Source organism: Poecilia reticulata, linkage group LG13 (genome assembly GCF_000633615.1).
Source record: "Poecilia reticulata strain Guanapo linkage group LG13, Guppy_female_1.0+MT, whole genome shotgun sequence".
Lineage (NCBI taxonomy): Eukaryota > Metazoa > Chordata > Actinopteri > Cyprinodontiformes > Poeciliidae > Poecilia > Poecilia reticulata.
Window position 1 is genome coordinate 23,485,192 of NC_024343.1, and position 23,268 is coordinate 23,508,459.

The window sequence follows — 23,268 nt, forward strand, 5'->3', positions numbered from 1 at the left end:
ACATACGCCATGTTAGTGTGGCTTTCAGTTTTCCCACCTGTTTTTGACACAGTGACCTTTAGATGCTGGGGTGTCACAGTGTGGCCGGTGTGGAGTCCGTGGGGCAATGGAGAGGGAGGGCGCTGAGCACACACCATATATGGGCACACCACCGACTCTGAGCTGCTATTGGCTGATGGACTTATGCAGCTGCTTGTCAACAAGATGGCCTTCCTCCTCTCGCCGTTTTAACACAGATTATTTTGGTATCCCCGAGAACATACTGTGAAAGCCTGTGACACTTCTAGATAGACAGCGGAAGAGAGATTGCTGTGAGACCTGGTTGGGCGTACGGTCAAGTGGATTCTCTCCAGGGAACTGACAGGCTGAAATGCTGCGATAGTGGCTAGTATTAAGCAAGGTTGATAAACCAGAAAGTAGCTGTGGGCTAATGTCGACGTTAGCCTGCTAGCTGGTTAGCCTAGCTACGTGGACTCGGATAGTCAACTCGTGTCACCTGTATTAGACTAGTTTGGTTGGAAGAAAACACGGCTAACAAGGACTTGTCACCGACCTTCTGCTCATCGTGGGGTTTCCGTGTAGAACAACCTAACAGGTATTTCTACTCCCACAGCATAAATTAAAGTCTTTTTTTTAATCGAAGCTTGCTAGCAGAGGAAAGCTCTGTTATAATATTCTGCAGGTAAGTTGTGTTGTCCAGTTAGCTAGCTCGTTAGCTCAGCAGAGGTTTGTTTTTCTATAACTTCGTCTTAGTCTACACCGAAGTGAATAATCGGTTTAAAAAAGCTGACTTGAACAGATGTGTGTTAATTAAATGCTGTAGTTCTCTAGTTTTTGTTTGACTTCTGGTCTGCTGGGTATTTATGTCCCAGCGACGCTGTGCTAGCTCACTGCTTAAATAGCTGGTAGTTGGTTAAAGATATTTAAATTTAATGTTGGGTAAAAATAATCTCCTTTGGCTTTGGTTTTGCTCGTCTTTGGTGTTGTCCCATTTCTCCTTATAACTGTCACGTCAGGTGTAGACGTTGTTTCAACTTGTGTTCAATATATTTTGGAAAGTTAACACATTTACCCAAAGAAATGCTTTTAGTGAGCTGCGGGCCTTCGTTTTTGACTAGGAAACTTTAGTCACAGTGAGGACAACAATCTGACATTTTTTTTGTGCATCGACTTTTTAACGTGCTCCTGTCACGATGTGTGGTTCTCTCCAAGAAAACAACTGCGATCCAATCTTTAGTGTTGTGCATGTTGGTTAAGATCTTGAAGAGGTCTTCTGTAATCAAACAGCTATTCAGGTGCTTTTTACAGCAAGTTAAAACTGCTTACTAGACATTCTGCAAAACTTGGATTCTGAATAGATCACTCTTAGAACAACGCCCATCTGGTCAGTTCTTTCTTCTTTTTTTTTGCTGTGAATAATCGAGATAAAAACCTACCCTCCCAATCTTCCAAGCCCACGTGCCTCAAGTGACATCTCATTACCCCAAAGGCTCTTTTCAGTCTGTTCACTTTTTTTCTTTTGTACACATAATTTATTCATGGTTTTAAGAAAAATTCCACTTTCTTTTGTGTTTGTTTACATTCTGTACAGTTGTCATATTCCTAAATTTGGCCAAAAAAAAAAGAGACGTGAAAACAGTTTGTGAATTAGCCTGAAGTTATTGACAATAAAGGGTTGGTCAGAACTTCTGACTCAGCTGCTGTTAACCGAAAACGACTGCTTGTCATCAGAGTCGTAGTCATTCCATTTGACAGCAGAATGAGGATGGGAGAGGAGAAAAATCCCTTTACTCAGCAGTAACAAAACGAGTTGTTTAACTAAGATGAAGTATTATGATTTCACATCGCATGCAGTTCAACTGTGCTGCCAAATAATATTGTGATTTAATATGAAACAATCTCAGTTTGACATTTACCTTACTGGTTTTCTGAGTGGCAAATATACATAGAAAACAATCGGATGATATAATTCTTGACGGAATAAATTAGAGTTTCGCCATCTGCCTCTTTGTCCATCATGACTTTGGGTTCATCTGTCAGAAATTGTGTCCGTGGTACTCACATGTTTCAGAGTGTGAGTGGCCAATGTCATGATTTTATGTTCTTAAGAATTAGAAAATGTTGACAAACTGCCAAAAGAAGGAAGCTGTAAAATTATCTCCAAAAATATTCTATGGAGTTTCAGTTTATGCTGTTGTTCAAGACCATAAGTTTCATTCATTTAACAGAGAAATAAAATGACATGAACATATGTTATTGTAAAATGATATTAAACACTGATGATCAGCCTATCCTGGAAAACAGACTAATACTCGGCTGTGTTTTATGATAAATTGTACTTGTACTGAGAGATTTTCCTACCCAAATGCGTACCTACATAAATGAATGTATACTTTCAGGAAAATCAGTTTCTGTCCCAGTATTTGACCTTCTTGCTTTCTTAGTGTAGGTATGTGTGGACGCAGCCCTCTCTCTGAGTGGTTTGATGTCATTTATTTAGACGCTGCGTGACTGAAGCTCCTCTCAGGAGGTCAATACAACAGATCACTGTGCTGACACAGAAGTGTTACTGGAGGTCTTATCGAGGTTTGTGACGATTTTTCTGAACGAACACGCTGCCACTCACACACACACACACACACACAAAGTCAGAGACGGCCATGCAGGCTGGCGGTCACTCTTCCCAGGTGTCGTCGCACGTTCCTGATCTGACTGCTGGGGCGACTCGCTCCACTCTATTGTTCTGTCACCGGTGAGCTAAACTAACGGCCTGCTGGGCGTTCATCTTTTGTTACATTGTCTTCAAAGACACACAGGCAGAGGGAAACTTTGTAAAGTTTTTTTTTGTTTTTCTTTCTTTCTTTTTTGTGGGTCGTGCCAGCATGATTGGTGGGTTTATGGCTGCGGTTCGCACATTGACATGAATGAAATGCTTGAGTGTGACCGTCTAACGGGACACAACTGAGTTATTCTTCAGCTTGTTTTCTTTTTTAACCATTTGGTTCTTATTAACTCGAGACGCCCTAAAATTATGACCTCACATCTTGAATTGTGAAGTCAAACATTTAGAAATGATTGCTTGAATTCCTTATCCAACCTGCTAAGTTTTATAGGTGTTTAACAAGGATATGTTGTCTGAACACACCCACCCAGCAAAGGAGGTAGTGAAGTGTAAATAAGAGCGTGATTAAAGGAAGCGATGGTGTCCAGAGACAAACCCAAGCCGAAAAAAATTAAAAATTTAATGTTTCTAATGTTTGTTTTTGTTCTTTTTTTTTGTTCTTGACTAGGTGAAAACTGATTCTCTTTCTTCTAGTATTAGTCTGACACAAACTGTATGTAGATCCGGACCATCAATCTCAGATTGACTGATCAATTTTCAGTTTGGAAAAATATGTTGTTTTCGGATCTAAACACCAAAAACCTGATTTAAATTAATATTCGGCACAATTGATATTTTCTGAATCATTTATTGCAATGCTAGTGAAATTTCTAGAAACTTGATATTAAAGATGTTCACAATTTAACATCTTTGAAAGTGTTGAAAGTTTAACAGCCTTCACCGTTCAGACAGTAGAACTTGTTGTTTTAATATTTGTGTTTTCGTGTCATCTGAAGGTTTCTGATGGTTTGAGGGAAGCTCCTTTGTGTGTCGTGGCTATTTTGCAATCAGAAGCTCCTCCTCAGCCTTCAGGACATTGGAGGAATGTTGCACTCTGTATTATCGATTAACTTTACTGACATAGGTTGGATAACAAATACCTTCTCTCTGATCCAATTAACACATCCCGTTTGAGGTGAATACACACTGTTAAGTTTGATTTGACCTTTTATAGATATCCAACTGTAAACCAACCCCAGCCCTTGCTGAATAATGTGCCTCTGCATGTTGGGCTTTCCTGGTTGATGAGTCTGCAAACTTGGCAGACTGCATGCTTCCATGCGTCGGTGTGTGGAACCAGTTAATTGCTGGAAACGTACAGAAAAATCTTCATTCTCTCTTGACAGTCTGTCAGACAGGTTGGGTTTCTAACGATTAAGTCTGCAGAGTCGCTGTAGCGCCACTGGCTGCTGCTGAGCTTGGACAGGATTTGATGGATTAGGTTGTTGCAGAAAGCTTAATTCAAACCCAGAGTCTTATTTGCAGAGATTCGTTTGAGGAGTAAACGATGCATAAAGAACATGTGTAAATGTGCCTCATCTGTTACTTGGGGTCTAACTTTAAATTGTGTGAAATATTAAAGACAAAAGATAAATATCCCTTCAGCTGTCTGGGTTTGAGGCACACGGCACAAGATGTCACAATCCCTTTTCAGAACTTGGACACATTTAGAAGAAACTTTCCTCATTTAATAAAGTCTATATGTCAGACTTGGGCCATTATTAGATTTTCACACTACAACCTATAGTAGAAATTTCATGGTTTAAAAATATCACTATGTTTTACAAATGTTGCACATATGTATGACATGATCTAATTACTTTTTCCAACTCTGTCAAATTAATAGCATATTCATTATTACACTTTTGTGTTTTAGCATGTGGATTTTAAGAAAATATTATAGAGTAAACATTGACTTAATTGTAAAAGTACTACCTACACCTGATATTGGCTGGTAATAATTCGTCTGAACAATCCTGCAGTTTGCTGCTGCACCATAATAAAAATGATAGGTGGCACACTTCTAGTGCTTATTTTCCCCAACTGGAAGTATTATTAGTTTGTGCGGCATTCCATTTATCTTGGATCTAGGTTTGATCAGACCTGAGGTAACATCGTTCTATTTAAGTTGGAATTTCAAAAGGGCAACTTTCTGTAAGAGAATTATTGTACCTCTTACAATCATCATTTTACTTTCTACAACTACAATGTTACAAAAATCATGTAACATTGATTTTTAGATGCACTCTTACATGTGTAAAATAGACAAGTATCCACCACATTTTATTGCTATTTAAGCGAGGAGTGGCCATAATGACATGCAAATTCGACCTTACAAGTCGTAAAGGACGTAGTCAAAGTTGCTCCCTGTTTTATAGTGGAAAATCTGACTTTGGAGGGCGTTCCGGTTGATTTTTCCAACTCGGAATGTAATTTCCAAGTTCAGAGAGCAACTAGATCTAATCAGCCAGCTGACCAGCAGTATGTAGGAACACGATTCTTCCTGCTGTCTGGAGCGAAATGGCTGCTTTAACTTTCTGCCGTTAAAACAAACTTTAAACCATTAGAACTGTTCGCGTTTACTTCTTTAAAATCTTGTATATCTTGATGCCAGTAGACAGCCCATGCTTATTTCTAATGATGAGAATTAATATTCTGTACTGCTGCCAGACATTTAAATTTCTGTGGTTTCTTATGTTGTGTTTGCAGTCAAAGTGTTGCCTTTCACTCTTAAATGTTTATGTTGCCAGGTGACATTTAATTGCTGAAGCTAAAGTATTCTGTAATCCTAAATCTTTTAGAATTTTTTTGGCTTTTAGACTGTTGAACCCCTATTTAGTCATGTTTGCAGAGAGAAGGTTTTGAACCTTTTTCTCATTGAAAAGCACATTATTAAATTTAAGAGGACGTGCCAATGTTTAAACAGAATATGGTTTGATTCCCTGCCAGATTCATTTTAATTTTCATGTTGTCATCGACATAATATCTCATCTCCCAATACTGCCAAGTTCCCAGAAAAGCAAAAGCCAGTAGTTCTCTTCTGGCTCTCTTTCATGGTTGGACCAACATATTGCACGAATCTGTGGTTATCATGGTGGATAAGAACGAGTTGGAGAACGAAACTAGTTATGACTAGTCCAATCCCTGAAGAAAATGCAGTAAAAAAGCCTCTTCGCTACAGTATAATCTGTCTGCTCTTAGATGAGTTGTTGCTGTGTGATTATAGAGGAAGCATTTATACTGCTACACCACACTGTGTGGGAGGTGTTTGTTTTTTGCGCCTCTCTGAGCCAATCCATTAGTCCAACTGTATAACGCACCACCCATGCAGTGTGTTACACAGAAAAGAACAAGTGACCCTTACGGATGCGTGTCAAATGAGCTCTAAAATGGCCCAAACAGGCGCCTCAAGTTTCCTCCTGAATGCGGGAATCGTTCATTAAATAGCCCAGCTGATCGACTTTTTATTTAGAGCAAGACTGTATGAATGTTTTCCTCATTTTGAGACTCTTTTTCACTGCATTGTATTGAGTCAGTGTTGAATAATAATTTTTTTTTTTCTCCGTTTACCTTAAGACTAAACTGTAATAGTTTTCTCATGAATAATGAACCCTTGTTCAGAGGGAGCAGTTAATACAAAAGGAAAGTTTCAGATCCAACAGAGCTAATAAAATTCATTGATCTTGTTTTTTCCAGGTTTGCACTATATTAGGAAATCTCTCTCCCGTTACACTTCCAACTCTGTACTAGGCATATTGGGCACTAAAATCTGTCGGAACGGGGTGTTCAATACAGTCAGACTAACAGGTAGGGATGGGGTTATATCTTGTTGATGTGAAAAATCTTTTTACCGTAATGACTAAAAAAAATCTGAATGTCTGAAGCCCCCAAAACTGACAGTATTGGCAGCTGCAGTCACCTTTTCTATTTCTTCACTGTTGATTACAAAAGAGCTTCAATAAAATCTGTGAAAATGATTAAATGCAGGTGCTGTGTCTTGATTTAAAGATGAAAATACCAATTATTTACATAACCGATGTCCTGAGGAAGCCCATTTTGATATATTTTTTTTGTTAAGAGCTGTGTGTGTGTGCTTGTTAGACTTTGACTGCAGTCAACCACCTAAACAGGCTCTTTACACCTCCTGATCATCTAAAAGGCATCTGGTGGTGTCAAAAGTTTACTTCCCTTCCTTATGCCTCTGATCGCCCTCTGACTAGTCACAGAACCATAATGCATAGAGCTGAGACTAAGCCTGTCACAATAAATCAGTTAATCGCATAATAAATTAAATCAAGCTCGAACATTTCCAGTTGCACGAGTGTTTATTTTTATTCTCTTTCTTTCTATCAAAGACTGGATGACAACAGGCTCCAGTCTGGTGCATTGATCTCAACTAGCTCCTCTTTTGAAGGGCAGCTTTGTTTAGAGCATCTTTTTATTTGTTTCAGCTTTTCAATTTGCATTGTATGTTTTTTTTTCTTCCACTTCTAATGTTAAATGTTCTTTACAAATTAGCTTATTAATCTTTTAGAGAGTGAATTATCTCATCATATGCCTTTTTAAATGGTTAATCCAGACTTTTTCTCGTTTAGGTTTTGTAAAGCTATTCTCTGAAACGGTCCCTTTACCTGTTGTAGAAAGTGGTCTAGTCTCTCTGAGCTTATTAAATCAAGATTTTGAGGTGAAAGTTGAATCATAACCAGAGACCTGGCAGCTGTTTTGGCAGACCTCAGCATTTTAAAGCAGCTCAAGCTAAAAATATTCATATCAGTGGGATTTAAGGCCATGTTGGCATGCAATGTCTTGTCAGTTCACTGTCATGAACTGAGTAAATGCTTTGATTTTACAACATTTCTGCAGATGGTATGAAAACTACGGTGGTAGAATATAGATCAGATGAGGCTCCACAGGGACACAGGAGTTAACTAGTTAACCTCATTTACTTTTCCAGTGAACTTGCGGCAATATGACCTCGTTTTGCCAAAGATAATGGAGCCCACCAATAATAACTTAACCTCATTTGGAAAAATTCAAAGCCTTAAGAAGCAAACTACATTAAAAAAAAATAATCTATTTGTTAGTGTATCAATGTGTCAAATGTTTGTTTTTGTTTTTTTAAGTAAAGTTGATCCAGATTTGGCTTTAATTATATAAATGGTAACTTTGAACTGTGTTGTTTTCATTTTTAAGAGTTGTGGAGCATCTTGGGGCAAATAGAATAAGTGCAAACAGATTACCAGTGGGTCGGGCGCATTGCTTCATCTGTCCCCAAGTATGCTGGCCCGTCCCTGGCATACCCTGCAGCCGCCCTTGCTACAGAAGCAAAGGATGCCGGGTGAACAGAAAAGCTCCCCCTCGTTCTGTAGTGTAGCCAGCGAGGAAGAGGTGAGGATAGCAACAACGGTTTCACTCATATCACCCTCCCTGCCGCTGCTTTCTAAAAATAGGTCCAGCATATGCCTGGATGCTCCTCCCTGTGTTGCCTCCTATTAAGTCAAGTCCTCTTTGAAATGCTGAGATGCAGAGAGGGTGAGGAGGATCCATTTGGTGCTTTTGTGCTCCATCGTTCATCCCTTTCATCTTGAAACCCGAAATGCAATCCCTTTAATTTAATCTGGAGGCCTTGGAGTGAGGGAGATGGTCTTGTTGCACAGAAGTGAATGCAACTACTGATTAAATTTGGCCAAAGTCTGAAGCAGAGGATTTGTGACTGGTGTCTGTAAGAGTGTGATGTTGTCTCTTCTAATCACTAGTGGTTGCACTGGGGCTTGCAATGCTTTCAGACTGTTTGATTACTTGGGGGCAACTATTCAGTAGAGCCTCGATTAGTTATTGGTCATCTAATTTAATCCCTCTGCGGATGAGCTTTGTTAATCTGCACTTTTAAATTGATCAAATGTGTAGTTTTATCACAATCATTTATGTCACTCCATCCCTTCATGTATTTACAGGGTGTCTATGCATCCTTAGAAAGTCTTTAAAAAAGCGCCCTGATTTGTAGATGCGCTTTATCAATATTTAATATTTTGTAGTTCGTTTTTAATTGTGTTTTTTTTTTTTATTTCTTACTGTTACATTTTTATTTCATACAGGTCTTAAATTTCATGCATACTGCTTTTAAAATGGTCTGAAGTCTTTGGTGGAATTGGTGGAACCTGCAGAAAACCTGATTTGACCTTTTTTCTGTTTTCTTGATGCAGGTTTTATGCCCTGTGTTGGTCTTGGTGCCAGTCTGGTGGCTACTGGAACAGAGACGAACGATGAGCGCTCCTGGTGTTTGCTGGCCAGCATAGATGCAGATATGCCACGGTGGTCCTCATCCTGATGGACCGAGACACCTTCTCCCACATCCGGCTGTGGTGCCCTCGCCCCTTCGGCACCTACTCCCAGAACAAAGCTCGGAGTCCAGGCTCAGGGGGCAACAGTGGAGGAGCCAGTGGGGCAGGTTCCCCCTCGGTCTGCAAGGCTGAGCTCTCGCAAGGTGCCAGGAGGACACCAGAAGAAATTGAAGATGTAGGGATGATAGTTGGGGGTAAGGAGGGAAAGGAGGAGGAGGAGGAGGATGTGGGGTCAGAGAACACGCCACCTGAACCTGAGCTTGAATCTGGCGCCATTACACAAACCCAGGCCCCTCAGCCTCCTCCTGCTCCGCCCTCGCCACCAACTACAGGGTCTCAAATGCAAGATGGGCGTGTGCTGTTGGACACCTGGTATGTTATCAAACCAGGGAACACAAAGGAGAAGATTGCCTTTTTTGTTGCACACCAGTTCAGTGGAGCAGGCCAGCCCAGACCGAGTGCCATGAAGGTGAGAACCTAACAGAGGGGTGTATGTCTCTCTTTTACGTGTCTTCAGAGATTTTCATGTAGTTTCCTTCAGTGGTGGTTGGTGTAGTGCCACCACAGGTGAGGAGAACAGGTTTTCCAGAGTGTTTAGTTCATTTGAAACAAAACTGTTTATCAGGAAGAAACCTCCAGCAGATCCAGGATTGGTACCAGCGGCCATTTTCCACAACCGAAAGACAGAGCAGAATGCACTAAAAGAAACAGAACTGATGTAGGATTATGTTCTATGTTAATGAAAGTAAAAGGTTAATAGCAGAAAAGAGACGACGATTAGTTGATGACAGCATTATTTCAGCTAGTGCCGTCCTCTAGGAAGGTGCCAAAGTCAGACAGAATGCCAGATCAGGAGTAGCTTCTATGGAGAGAAAAACATAAAATAAAACATTAATGTGCAAATTTAGTCTCTGCATCTTGCAATCACACAGGACTGCTTGGATTTCACAGACTACATGCATTCAAATATATTTGACTACATCTGTATGGCTTTCCACCATCCTTTGATTTATGAGTGACTAAGATCATACGGTTGAAGGGATGTCGTTCAAGGTTATTACAGTGTATATAGACAGTACTGTAGCTAATGATCACCATTACACTATCTAGCATTATCAGAATGTTGTGTAGCTATAAAATTGTGTGTGGCCTCTAATTAAATCATTCTCTGTTTCCACAGGTTAAAGGTAACTGGGCAACAGATTGCAGTAAAGCCAAAAGACGAAGGCGGTGCTCATCCTACGACCCTCCAACGCGTTCCCAAGCACCGACTCCTGACACCTCCATAGGACCTCCAAGCCCCGATGAGCTACCATTAGGTGTGAATGAGACAGATCTGCTTTCTGTGGCTGAGATGGTTGCCTTGGTGGAGCAGAGGACTGCCATGGCCCTTCAGGGCATTGTGGCAGTTCATTCAAACCAACACCACCACCAGTCGCTTACCGCCACTCATAGTCAGGGCTTCCCCCCCAACCAACATACTCTGCTCCGAGGTACAGTCTCCGACCCTTCTCCCATGCTGTTTGAATCAAACAGCTCAGACAGTCAAGCCTCTAGCGAATCCCAAAAGCCATCATCTCCAATCCAGACGGACCAGGAGTTCGAGGAGGAGCAGGAGTCGTGCAGGGTGGCTCAGGCCATCGCACACTTTGAATCTCAGACCCTTGAGAATCGCCTCCATCTAGGTTCTGGATCTGGAGTACCCTCAAATAATCAAAACGGAGATGGGGAGCTCAGAAGGGGGGACACTGTAACACCACCTCCACCACCCAACCACACCCATGGGGAGGTGAGGATAGCTTTCAGAGTTTCAAATATGGACCCGCGCTCACAACTGGAGCCAGCTGGCCGGTCCCGCTGTATGTTTATGAGCTGTGGTGGGGGGAGTAACCAGGCAGCTGCCAGGGCCAAAGAGAAAATCACCTGTGACTTGTACCAGCTCGTCAGTCCGTCTTCAAGAGATCCCAGTAGTCTGCTGCTTGCCGCCACAGCTTCCACCCCCAAACCAGACGGAGATCTCCATCAAGACAATCCGTCCTGCGGCACCCCGGACTCCAATCAGGAACTCTCCACAGGGGAGAAGAAAGGGGGCGTTGGGAGGGAACGAGTGACCGGGTTCCATGTGGAGGTTGTGGTGACGGGTGCTGTGGACCAGTGTGTCTTCTACGGCAAGGACAGCACAGAGAATGTGCAGGAGGAAACGGTGTGTTTCGCAATGCCTACAGCGGGAGGGGGTGGTGGTGGTGTTGGCAGCTCAACTGACCCATCATCAGACGATCCCCCTCCTGGACAGCTCTTTTTCCTTCAGTCCCCTAGGGGACCTGAGGACGATGTAACTGCAAAGACATCTGGCAACGGGGCAGGAATGTGCTCTTTGGACTGCGCCAACAACAACAGTCCTGGCACAGGGGTGACAGTGGGCTCAGTGGAGCGGGCGACACGTCCAGACTCCCCTGGTGTCGGGGAAGACTGCTCTGACCCTTCGCTGTGTCGCCTTTACCGCCATGTGTCCCACGACTTCCTGGAGATCCGATTTCAGATCCAGCGGCTCCTCGAGCCGAGACAGTACATGTTGCTGCTCCCCGACCACATCATGGTGAACATCTTCAGCTACCTACCCACTCGCTCTCTGGCGGCCCTTAAGTGCACCTGCCACTACTTTAAGGCACTGATCGAAACCTATGGGGTGCGCGCGGTGGACTCGCGCTGGAACCAGGACCCCCTCTACAGAGACGACCCCTGCAAACAGTGCAAGCGTCAGTATGAGCGCGGGGACGTTTCTTTGTGCCGCTGGCACCCCAAACCTTACCACCATGACCTGCCTTACGGACGTTCCTACTGGATGTGCTGCCGGCGTACGGACAAGGACACTCCGGGTTGCCGGGTTGGGCTCCATGACAACAACTGGGTGCAGCAGCCTGCCGACGGCTCCCAGCCCATCCGCACCAAGAGGGAAGAACGGAGGGAGGAGGCCAGGTAGAGGGTGCAAACCAAGTCTCATCTCATTGCATACCTCCTCCCGTCTCTCCATCACTGGTCTGAGAACTGGGGTACAGAGAGGGCAACGGGGGAGGAATCAGCACTCCAAGACTGTTTGCTTGTCTCCTCTTCTTTCTCCTTCTTTCTCTCAATAGAGAGAGGTTGAGATCTGAAGAAGGTAGAGAAGCATCACACTCCTTGCCTTTTTTTTTCCCTCTTTCCAACTGCTCCAGAATCCTTCTCTCCCACCTAGAGTGGCTAATAAAAGTTTGTACACCAGGGTTGGGGTCCTCTCCTGCTGCTGTCAGTCTCGTTTCTGAGGGGGTTCTGTTTAAATATGCACATGGATGTTGCAGTAGGCGATTTTATGTGAAAACGTTGCAGTGTTTTGGATTGAGATTAGCATCCATAAAGTGACGTATAGAAATGTAATACCCACCAGCGTGCTTTCAGCTCCCAACACGTGGCCCGCGTTGTGTTTTGCCCCAAGCATCCATGTTTAGCTGTACAGACGGGCTTCAAGGGACATGTAAAACCTTTCAGTGCAGAATGTTTCAAGTTATTACAGAAATGTGATTGTATAAAGCAAACTTGATTCTTTTTTTCGCGGTTGTACAAGATGCCATTTGTAGCTGTCCTGCACCATGCATTTCTCTGTTCTGAATGTGCTGTAATGATGTATTAAGTTGATCAGTCCCCTGCTGATGCTGCTGAACTTACTGCTCGTCACTGATGCTCATTCTGAGTCCGGTTTAGGATGGGTGCCCCCCCCCCCCCCCCYCCTCTGAGTCCAGGTCTCAGAGAGCCGCCCGGTTGTTGTTACGGAGCGGACCCTGACCTTGCTGACCAGCCATAAATGGGAGCCACTGTCTGGTTTACAGAGAATTGTGGGAGACGGACTTGAATGGGATTTAAAAAGAGAAACTAGATGTCACTTTGGAAAGGCCTGATGTCACTTTGTATGGTTGGTTTGATTCTTTTTTGCTTGTTTTGCCWTTTTTTTTTGTTTTTGTTTGTTTTTATTGGGTTTTTGTGTCTGAATGTTTGCTGTTGTATTTGCTTTTATTCATGAGGACTGAGTTCTTCGTGTATCAGTCTGTCATCCTACTGAAGTTTTTTTTTTTTTTTTTAAATATGCCATCTTTATTTTAACCCCCTCATCCCCCCAAACCCTTCTTTTATCCTTCCCTCCACCTCAACAGAGCCATCATTCATACTTTGAAGTGTGTTCAACTATCCACCACAAACACCAGAAACTCTCTATACCAGCTTCCAGCCTTAAAAGCCCCCCTACCTCTTACCCTACCCTTCTGGAGACCGAGGCATCAGATACCTCAAGGATGATCAGAACACAACAAAAGTTGCACAGTTTTCCAATGTTTCACACACTCCATCCAGCTCCACTGGGTCCACTTAAATTATTGCGCGTACAAGAACAGTGCCTGGTGATGGCTCTGACTTTTCAATACCGGGGGAGGGGGCAATAAAAAATGGAATCTATTTATCTTTGCCCTCTCCTCCTTTGCTTTTAACCTCCCTCCCCACCCCTGCAAGCTGACAGACTGGACATTGAAGAACTGATGTGTTGAATGATGCTGAAACTCTGCATGGAGATGAGAAGATGGTTGGGTAGTCATGGGAGAACTCTGTAGGTTGCAGATGTGTACAATGCTAATGGGAAGTATCTGCTTAAATAAAACAGAAGTGATGATTAAAACTGGAAATCTGAACCACTACCTGGTATGTCTGCTTTTTATACGCTGATCCACATTGCTCGTTTTCTAAGTCGTCATGGGTGGGTGCAGCTAGGTGGTTTCCAGCCACTTACAGCTCGCATTGATTTCTTGTAAACCAAAGTTTTAATGTGTTAAACTTTATTAATGCATTTATGAGCTACTTAAACTTTCTCTCCTTCACACCTTTAGGGATGACTGATTGGATCAGAGTGTAACCAGATGCTTTAATGGCATTTGTATCTAACATTCGTTCTGTTAAATCTGATCATTAAAGCTGCAGGGATGAAATTTTTGTACCTCTGAAACTGTAGTAAGCTTGTGCCGTTTAAAAGGTTTTGCATACGGTGGCAACACAAAGTCGTATAAATAATCTGAAGTGCTTATTACGTTGTAAAACCAGTCTTTTTGAGGTACAGCTCTACCACTTTTATGTAGACAAATGTTTCTTTGTTGTGCTTTATGAAATGGTTCATGTTCAGTCCAGTTGGATGTAGAATCTGAGAGAATCGGATTTGGTCTGGACTTTGACTGGGCCATTTTGACCCTTAAGTGAAATTTGATCTAAACCAGATCTGAGACCTTTCCAGATCTTCCCAACCTAAAGAACCGTTTTGACCCTCAGTCCCTACAGAGTTTGTCAAGTTTTCTTTCATCACCTTTCTTTCCTCAGAGGCACCAGTGAGGCTTCTTACCTGACTAACATTCTCCTTTGTTTGCATTAGGTATCAGAGTAACAACCGTTGCATACACATATGTACGTCCCACTTTTTAGATTATTTTTTTAAATAACATAAACCTTGAATTACTTTTTTTTTTTTTTTTTTTTTTTTTTACTCTACAATTAAACTATAGACCGAAATAGGCTTTAGTTTTCTGTTCACAATCCATTTCTAAAGAAGCGGTACACAATCCAAAGTATTTGGACATGCATTTATGATCATCCTTCACTTTAATTCAGAAGCACATTTTTCTCAGATTACTTTTATACATGTATTGATGTTACCATAAAGTTTTAGTACAAACATTGAAAATGATAGCGTCCATAATGGATGTAAAAGCCATAGCAGGTTACTTTAAAACAAGAAAACCCTAAATGCCTTATTTGTGAAATTATATGTTAAGTGACAATTTATATATTTTTGTTGTAAAGTGTATTTTTTAACATCCGACGTTGCTTCCATGAGTTTGAGTTCACTCTGGTGCAATAACAAAACACTGCCAGCAGATGGCGACAAGATTTTATTTGAATATTTACTCCAGTTCTGCAATCGGCAGCCGATGCGATCACACGGCAGCGACAACACCTTCAGCTCGGAACCAAATGATTCAGTCAAGCAAAGTATCCCCACATAAAAACTGCAACAGCCATCATGACCAGAGCGTTGGAGTCCACAATGTTCTTCCACAATGCTTTCTCACTAATGTCGGGCATCTGAGGCTCTGGATCCTCGGCTGCTTCCTCATCCTGAACCTGTTGGTCTCCGCTGAGTCCACAGAATCCACCAATCAGGCGACAGAGTCCAGACTTTTTATCGTGCTCAGTTTCTAAAAGAAAGAATGTATGTAGTTGATTTTCTATTTTATTTTTTTTGTCCGTCTTTGTGTTACTTCCTCGTTGCCCACCTGTAACTACATTAGCCTTCGCTCTCATCTTCTCCTTCGCCTCCTTGCGGGCTCTTCTGGCTCTTTCTTCTTGCTCCCAGTCCAGATCCTCCCTCTCCTCTTTAGAGTGACGTAGGCTGAACACCAGACGATGGAGCTGAAAGAAACAAAAGATTTTGACCTCGCCAGTCATTTTCTGCAGCCTGACCCATCCTTTAAAATTATTACTTACATGTTTGTCCTCAATGGGCTCTGTGCAGAAGCTGACCAGAAGCACCAGCACTGATGTGCAGGTAAACAGGATGATGGCAAAGTGTAAGTAGTGGATGCCACACACCAGGAAAGGGCATTGAGAGGGGAAAATACAGCTGCCGGTGCCAAACAAGAACTCGGGCAACATCCGACACAGACCCATCGCCAGACCACCAATCAGGCCCCAGAAAGCTCCCTGCAGGTTCATGGGAGAGAAAAACCAACATTGTGTTTGCGTTTAGAGGGTATGACCTAAAATAAAGTAATATCAGAGTATCCTTTCTTACTGTTTCATTGACCCGTTTGACAAAAACAGCCAGCAGGAAGACGGAGGCAATGGGTGGAGACAGATAGCTGGAGACTGACTGGATGTAGTCAAACAGCTGACCGCTCTGCGCTGCCTGAACAATGGGGATCCAGCAGATGCTAATGGCCACGATACACAGAACCCAGACACTGAAGAGCAGAGGAACAGCATGTAGTATGCAGTATGGATATAGGGCCCTGCAATAGTATTCATAACCAGGAGTTTTTTTTATTTTCAGTTTGTACATTCATGTGTCTGTGTTCCTTAATGTTACACCACATCCTCAAGTCAATGCTCTGTAGAGCCACTGAGTTACAGCCGCAAGGGACCTGGATCCTTTTCATTAACTCTGGCCAGTTTCCCTGTTCCATGATGCTGCCACCACCATGTTTCATCTTGCACATCATGCAGAGTGATTTCATCACAGTGAGCATTTTGCATTTAAAAAAAGTTCAGTTTTGGTATCATCGTTGAAAGCCGGGCATCGTTGGACCTTCCAGACCACTCAGGTCTACTGGTTCTAGTCTGCTCTGCATTCCCACAACGAAACATTTAGAAGCAGCATTCCGTTTTTATTCTCCACTCCTCTGAAACAAACTTTGAGATAACTGCAAAACAGACGAGGCACTTTTAAATCAAGGCTAAAGACACACCTGTTAAGAGTTGATTCATGACAACAGGAACATTGATCAATATATTTGCAGTATATTTTCTTGATGACTTTGATGAAGTAATTTGACAAAATTGAATGTTTATTACTGCTTCATATTTGCTTACTGTATTATGTTTTATGGTCTTAAGCACTGACTTGCTTTGCTGCTGAAGTATGGTGTACGAATAAAATTGACTTGACTTTTAAGTTCACAATTATGCTCTAATTGGTTAGTCTATGATCTCAAATCTTAAGCAAAGCAGAGCAGTACGTGTTCCTTAAGTGGAAAACGTCCTTGCAAGGCACTGTAACTGGGCTGCTGTTGCTTGTATTATGATCCATTTACCGGCCTACAACGATGAGCTCCCGCTCGGTGGCCTGTGGTCTGATGCGGGTCCAGATGTCCATGGTGAACAGAGTGCTGCTGCTGTTAAAGATGGAGGCCAAAGAAGACATGAGAGCTGCCAGCATGACAGCAAGCATCAGCCCTCGCAGACCTGGACAGAAGAGACAGATGAACATTCAGCGTGAAACTTAAAACCGAAAACATGGTGAGAATTTCCAACCTGAAGTTTGAACACAGTCACTGGAGCATAAGGGTCCTGCTCATTTCTGATGCGTTAAAGAATGTTCAACATCTGCAACTTTTTAAAAACAAGCGCTACACTTGAATTTTATTGTGGATTGCCTTAAACCTGGACAGTGACACTTGAGTTCCAGCAGTTTCCACTTCAGGCTGAAGCCTTCCTGGTTTCTGGATTGTTCTTCAACATCCTCACTAATTGCTTTACATGTGACAGCTTGGGTCAGATAATGAATTGAATTGAACAGTAGATGTGTGGGAAACTACACAAACATCCCGGAAACCTGGCTGATCTAGAGATCTGTGTGGAGGTGTGTGCAAACCTGGTGAAAAACTACAGGAAACGATTGACATCTGTGATTGCAAACAAAGGCCACTGTACCAAATATTAACATTGATTTTCAATGTATTCAAATCATACATTGTAATTTCCTGATTCTTTTTTAGATTATGAAAATTTCAGACCCCTCCATGACTTCTAAGTGGGAGAACTTGCAAAGTCGTAGGGTGTTCAAATTCTTATTTTAAGATTAGTGTATGTAAACTTCCAATCTGTATTTATTCTTACCACTGGGCATGACTGTAACCACCAGTTTGGGATAAGCTATGTTAGAGCAGCCCACTTCAGTTCCACAGACCTCCTTACAAATTTCTGGGACCACACAGCCAACCTCATCTGCAGAGAGACAGAAACACGATTAGATTTATGCTTTATGTCTATGGCTGAGATTGAAGTCTAGTAAAGTCTAGCCTTAAGGACTAGTTTAGAGTCGGATTTTATTGACTGAATCCATTCAGAAAGGTTTTTAGGGGTCTAGCGATGATTTGCTATGGCGACTTACTTGGGTAGAGAATCCTGCTGATCATGCCAGGGAACACCATGAGGAACATGGGAAGCACTTTGAGGTAGCCACACACGATGCAGCCAGCCTTCACATGGGTGAGACTACGAGCTGCCAGGCACCTCTGGACAATCACCTGGAGACGAGAACAAGCATAGACAGGCATGGAAACCACTGATGGCTTTGTTACTGGGAAGTGAGAGAACAGGGGGTAAACAATTTCCAAAAATTTATTTATGAATAAAAACTCATTAAGATCAGATGCTGAACATAAATTCTCAAGTCTCTCCTCACAGTTTCCCCCAGAAAACTTGCTAAGCCCGGCGGTAGGGCCACTGGGACAGTCATTCATTCAGCGGCCTGCCGTGTTTTTGAGTTAAAAAATGTTTACAGTTGACAGGAAATTTAAAAATATCACTTGATAATTATGTGTTATTGGAAGATTAATGCTTGAAAACGGATTATTAAGTCTTAAAAAACGCAAACATAAAAAAATAAAATAAATAAGCAATGCTCAGCCTGGTGGGGGCCCAAGTAAAGCCTGGTGGCCCGCCAGGCTTAGAATACACTGGGGAAATCTTGGGCCTGTTATTTTTTCATAGGTTGCCTGCCAGTTCTTTGGTGAGATGAAATTGAACCACAAGACTTAGATGGACAGCACTACCTCTGTTGAAAACCAAACCTCACGGCAAACCTCCCCAGGTGGAGAGTAGATTTTTTTTTCAGGTTTTTTTGCTGCCGCAGTTTTCTGTGGTTATATTTTACAGCCTGTTCAGGATCAGATTACTTTAAAGTTTAACCACTCTGATCTGCGAAACCTAAGATCTAACAGAGGATGTAGGTTTTTTTTATTTTTCCACATGACCAATTACCCTTAAGTGCTCATCCCTGAACTAATACATTTCACTGCCCTTTGCCCAAATCTTAAATCCAACAAATGTTTAACAGCAGAATGTGCTGCAGTGCATGAAACCCCTCAGGATGCATCATTACTGCCTTTCCCTTCCATCTCTGGTTGTGCACATAGAGTTCGAAGAGACTTGGTGTGTTTCAGTTCAGCTCACATGGTGTTGCTCACCTGATCAGAGCACCAGTACCAGATCCCCCCTATCGTCATGCCGAACACCACACCAGGCCAGGGAAGGTCCCCCACGGTCGGGTCCCTCAGCAGGCTGAAGGCGTCCTGTCTTGGGGTGTAGCACTGGGAGGAGATGTTATAGCGCTGGGTGTCCAGGGAGGAGAAGTTACTCGGAATGGCAGAGTAATATTTGGTAAGCAGGGCGCTGTAGCCGCCGATTTCAGCAAAGGCTGAAGATGACAGGTGGGGGAAGAGAATCCCAGAGAAGCCATCTTGGTGTCAGTTTGATTACAGACTTCCTGTGGTTGTTGCTCTCTTGCAGTGTCAGGCTGTCCTAACTGAAAGTGTGAATCATCTGCTTAATCAGAACAAACTGTTGATCGCCACTTTGCAAACATTTCTGTGTTTGTCTTCATTCTAAACCAGGATGTATTTTCTGCCCTATGAACAATGTGTTCACCTTCTTATTTGCAGAAACCAGGAAGAACACAGATGAGACCCTGGAACGTTTTTACTCACAGAAGCCGGTGAGGACGAAAGCCCCAGCGATGATGACAAACGTCTGAAAAGTGTCTGTGTACATTAGAGCTGCGAGGCCACCTGGGAACCATGCATGATAAAAAATTTTAGAAAATTACAGAGACTTAAAGATGTAGACGATAAAGTGTTGAAGCCGTTTGTTGTCAGATGGTCAACAAAATGCAAGAAGTATGCATAGTTCCTTTTTATTTTTTAAATTATATTTAGAAAGCCATAAAACTTACTTTTTTTTTTATTAAACTCACACTGAAGATTTTTGAATAATCCAACCTTTAATTTGAGCACATTTATTTATTTATTGGTGATTAAAAAAATAAACCCAGAAATAATAATAATAACTTTTCACAAAACCAGAGATATCAGAATGGTAAGAAAAGTCAAAACATCTCCAAAGCTCGTTATTAAAGAACAACAGCAAACAGTGGCATCTCTGGGTCGATACATTTCCATAACAACCATTGGATGTTATCATACCAACCAGTTATTTGGGAGTGATGAGTAAAATGAAGGAATTCCACTATTAAGTATGGTGGTATTTTTATGGCACAATCAAGTAGCTATGTTATATTCATATGTTATAAAAAAGCTGCATAGACCAAACATAACTTTGCAATTTGACGCCTTGAAAGTTGCCTCTGTCTCTTTAAGAAGCTCCTGCTCTTTCCGTCATCACAATGCTTCTCCATTATGCGATTTACAACCGTTCTTAGTGTTAGAGTGCTGGACTAGTTAGTAGTTTGTATGATGAGCTCATATGTGACTCCACCAGGCTGCCACTGGAGATTCAGGGATTCCTCAAACATGCATGAAAGTATCAAAGCAAAACTCCAGGTATGTTTGTGACAACATTATAATATGAATCAATTTGCAGTGTGGGATAATGTTGCTGAAAGATTTCACACATCTCTTCTAGGGGAAGAATAAATTGAAACCATACTGCTATATTACCTGTGATAGTGTACAAGGCTGTGATTAACAGAAGCGCGATGACAGACACATAAATATTCCAGCCTAATGCCTGCTGGATAAACACAGCTCCAGAAAACATATCCACCTGGAGGGAAGAAACACATGGATCAGCGTAGGCAGCGCAACGTGTGGAGTTTTAACTCACCGGACAGCTTGACTCACTGAGATCTTGGTGAAAACGTACAGGAAGAGAGAGATGACGGACAGGTAGAGGCTGATCCTGGCCCCGCCGAACCTCTTCTTCAGGTACTGAGGCATCGTGATCACCTGTGGGGGAATTTCAGCCCATCACAGCAGTGAACGGCGGGGTCATTCTGAGCAAATGAGAGCACAGACTGAACGTCTTACCCCGGCCGTGAGGTAGACGGGTACGAAGAGCCAGCCCAGCAGCAACACGATGAACAGAGCCTGATAAAATGAAGCACAAAATAATATGTAACCCCAACTCACATGGCACTGCTGTATTGGCTTCGCCAAGCAAAGAAACTCGGACGATTGTTAGGATTTTATGTGACAGATTAAAACAGAAAATGATTCATGACTTTCTATATTTTCTGTAAACAAAAGGTCCTTGTCAATGCTGAAAGCAAACAAATCCACACGTACATGCATGATGATGGTTTAAACCAACACAATATGGTTTTTTTTTTTTCATCTTTGCAATGAACAGTTCTGCACTATTTTGTGTCGGTAAATCACACAAAATCCCAATAAAAAAGAAAATTACTCCAAAGAGTTTTATTGACAAAATGTGAAAACATTTCAGAGGTGTGAGGGCTTTTTTAAATCTGCATGCTGTGCAACGTCAGCATGTTTTCAGCTGCTTACGTTCCACTCGAAGCCTCCCACAGCGATGCCCGCCGCTGCCCCGGTTCCTGCCAGGCCCACAAAGTGACCGCTCCCAATATTACTGGCAAACAGGGACGCACCAACCTGCAACACAATTGAACTCGGCACCGCTAGGATTTATGGGAATGCAGTAAGATAAAGGTAGGAACGAAATCTTTTCTTTTAGGAAACTGATTCAGAGATATACTTCAAACAATTCTGTGTTCATAAACGGTGTGAAATACCGCAAATTTTGTTTTCACAGAACTTATCCTGAACAAAATACGAGGAAGTTTCTGTGGTAAAAAAAAAAAAAAAAAAGAGGAAATAAATTTCACACAAAAGGCAACATCCAAAAACGGAAATCAGTTTGTGGAACTTGGTAAAAACAACAATTGGACATCTTACAATAAAATCATCCCTCAGCACCTCTGTGCTGCAATTCTTCAGCTCATATTACTTTTGATCAAAGGTCCTGTTGGCTCTTAGACTCACCGACCACCAAGCCATGGACCGTCCTGCCAGGAAATATCCTCCCACCGTCCCACGATTGGTCCGAAACATGGACTGAAGCACACAGAGAGGTCAAGAGTTTTCATGCTTATACCCACTTTATACATTTCTTCCCTAACTTCTAACTTGCACAAAGTCTGAAAAACTCACCCAAACGCCAACGCCGATGACCATCAGGAAGTATCCAGCGATGACAGCAATGTCGGCGGGATTGTTGATGGTGACGTTTCCTGATGAGGGTTCCGCCATCGCTCCTTTTAGTCAAACCTGAAACCTTTCTTAGCTCTCACAGCATCTGCAGCTTCAAGTGAAGCCTGCTGGGTTTCAGGCACGTTGATGTAATGGAAAAGCTGGGTAGGACGGTTCAGGTTGGTCAGTTTAACTGGGAACTTTGATCAGATGGGGTAATACGCAGATTCAGCAGCTTATTTATTAGAGTAATTATTAACACCAAACCATGAAAAAAAAAGTCAACAGGCAATCTGTTGTTTTTGGATACTTTTTGTAGCTCTCTTAACTTTTTATGTCACATCAGCTCCTTTCCGTTGCCCATTGGTGAAAATAAAGGTGAAAGGTGGGCGTTTTTCTTTTTGTTTTTGCTTTGACAGCCATTTTACCAACATTGACCTGCCTCAATGCCCATTTCTTCTTCTAGACATCAAGAGATTCTGTTTGTTTTTACAAAAAGTAGGCTGGTCCTTTAATTGGATAATGCCACTGCTTTTAAACAAAAGCCATCAAGAAGCTGTTTGGATCATAAATACTACGTAGACCAGATGCTTACTGAGAACACAGAGTTCTGGAGAAAAGTTTCGGTAACACTTTATTTGAAGGGGGGTGAATAAGACTGACATAACACATGTCATGAACATGAATAAGCCTTCATGAATATTTATGACTGTTGTCATAAAGCGTCATTTGGTAAATTATGACACTTTTAATACAAAGTTGACATTATTCAAAACGTCTTTGTTATGACAACTTGACATTAACCAAGAAATCATTACTGATATAAATTTGTTATAAAAGTATTACTGATTGCACTTTAAAAATTAGGTATCTTTATGTTATTAAAGTTAAAGTTTAAACAGTAATGATTTCTTGGTTAATGTCAAGTTGTCATAACATAGACCTTTTGAATAATGTCAACTTTGTATTAAAAGTGTCAATTTACCGAATGACGCTTTCATGAACAGATATTTATGAAGGCATATTCATTCATGTTCATGACATGGTGTTATGTCATGTTTATGAAAGTGTCATGTCAGTCTTATTCACCCCTTCAAATAAAGTGTTACCAAAGTTTCCATACCTGTGACCGTGGATGTTATATTTGTTTTATGCTTTTGAAATGCATGACTGCATTTGCTCAACTTCTTGGCAT

General features: G+C 42.0%; 2 protein-coding genes across 3 annotated transcripts; one reads left to right on the forward strand and one right to left on the reverse strand.

Annotated features, from left to right (window-relative positions):
- The first annotated feature begins 182 nt into the window (after positions 1-182).
- On the forward strand, positions 183-13,718 carry fbxo46 (F-box protein 46). 2 transcript variants are annotated; one of them, XM_008426106.2, is made up of 3 exons: positions 183-595; positions 8,866-9,472; positions 10,184-13,718. In XM_008426106.2, the coding sequence occupies exons 2-3, from the start codon at positions 8,990-8,992 to the stop codon at positions 11,981-11,983; spliced, it is 2,283 nt and encodes a 760-aa protein (XP_008424328.1). In that variant the 5' UTR covers positions 183-595; positions 8,866-8,989; the 3' UTR covers positions 11,984-13,718. The 2 variants fall into 2 exon arrangements, with proteins under 2 accessions (XP_008424328.1, XP_008424329.1); XM_008426107.2 differs by lacking the exon at positions 183-595 and adding an exon at positions 621-682.
- Positions 13,719-14,611: 893 nt separating this feature from the next.
- Positions 14,612-22,713, reverse strand: slc5a2 (solute carrier family 5 member 2). The gene is made up of 15 exons (XM_008426108.2): positions 22,035-22,713; positions 21,867-21,938; positions 21,372-21,476; positions 20,892-20,951; positions 20,706-20,810; positions 20,523-20,628; positions 19,554-19,634; positions 19,035-19,264; positions 17,957-18,092; positions 17,683-17,790; positions 16,878-17,028; positions 15,860-16,028; positions 15,553-15,768; positions 15,342-15,477; positions 14,612-15,263 (listed from the first exon to the last, which is right to left on the reverse strand). The coding sequence occupies exons 1-15, from the start codon at positions 22,131-22,133 to the stop codon at positions 15,049-15,051; spliced, it is 1,989 nt and encodes a 662-aa protein (XP_008424330.1). The 5' UTR covers positions 22,134-22,713; the 3' UTR covers positions 14,612-15,048.
- Positions 22,714-23,268: the final 555 nt, after the last annotated feature.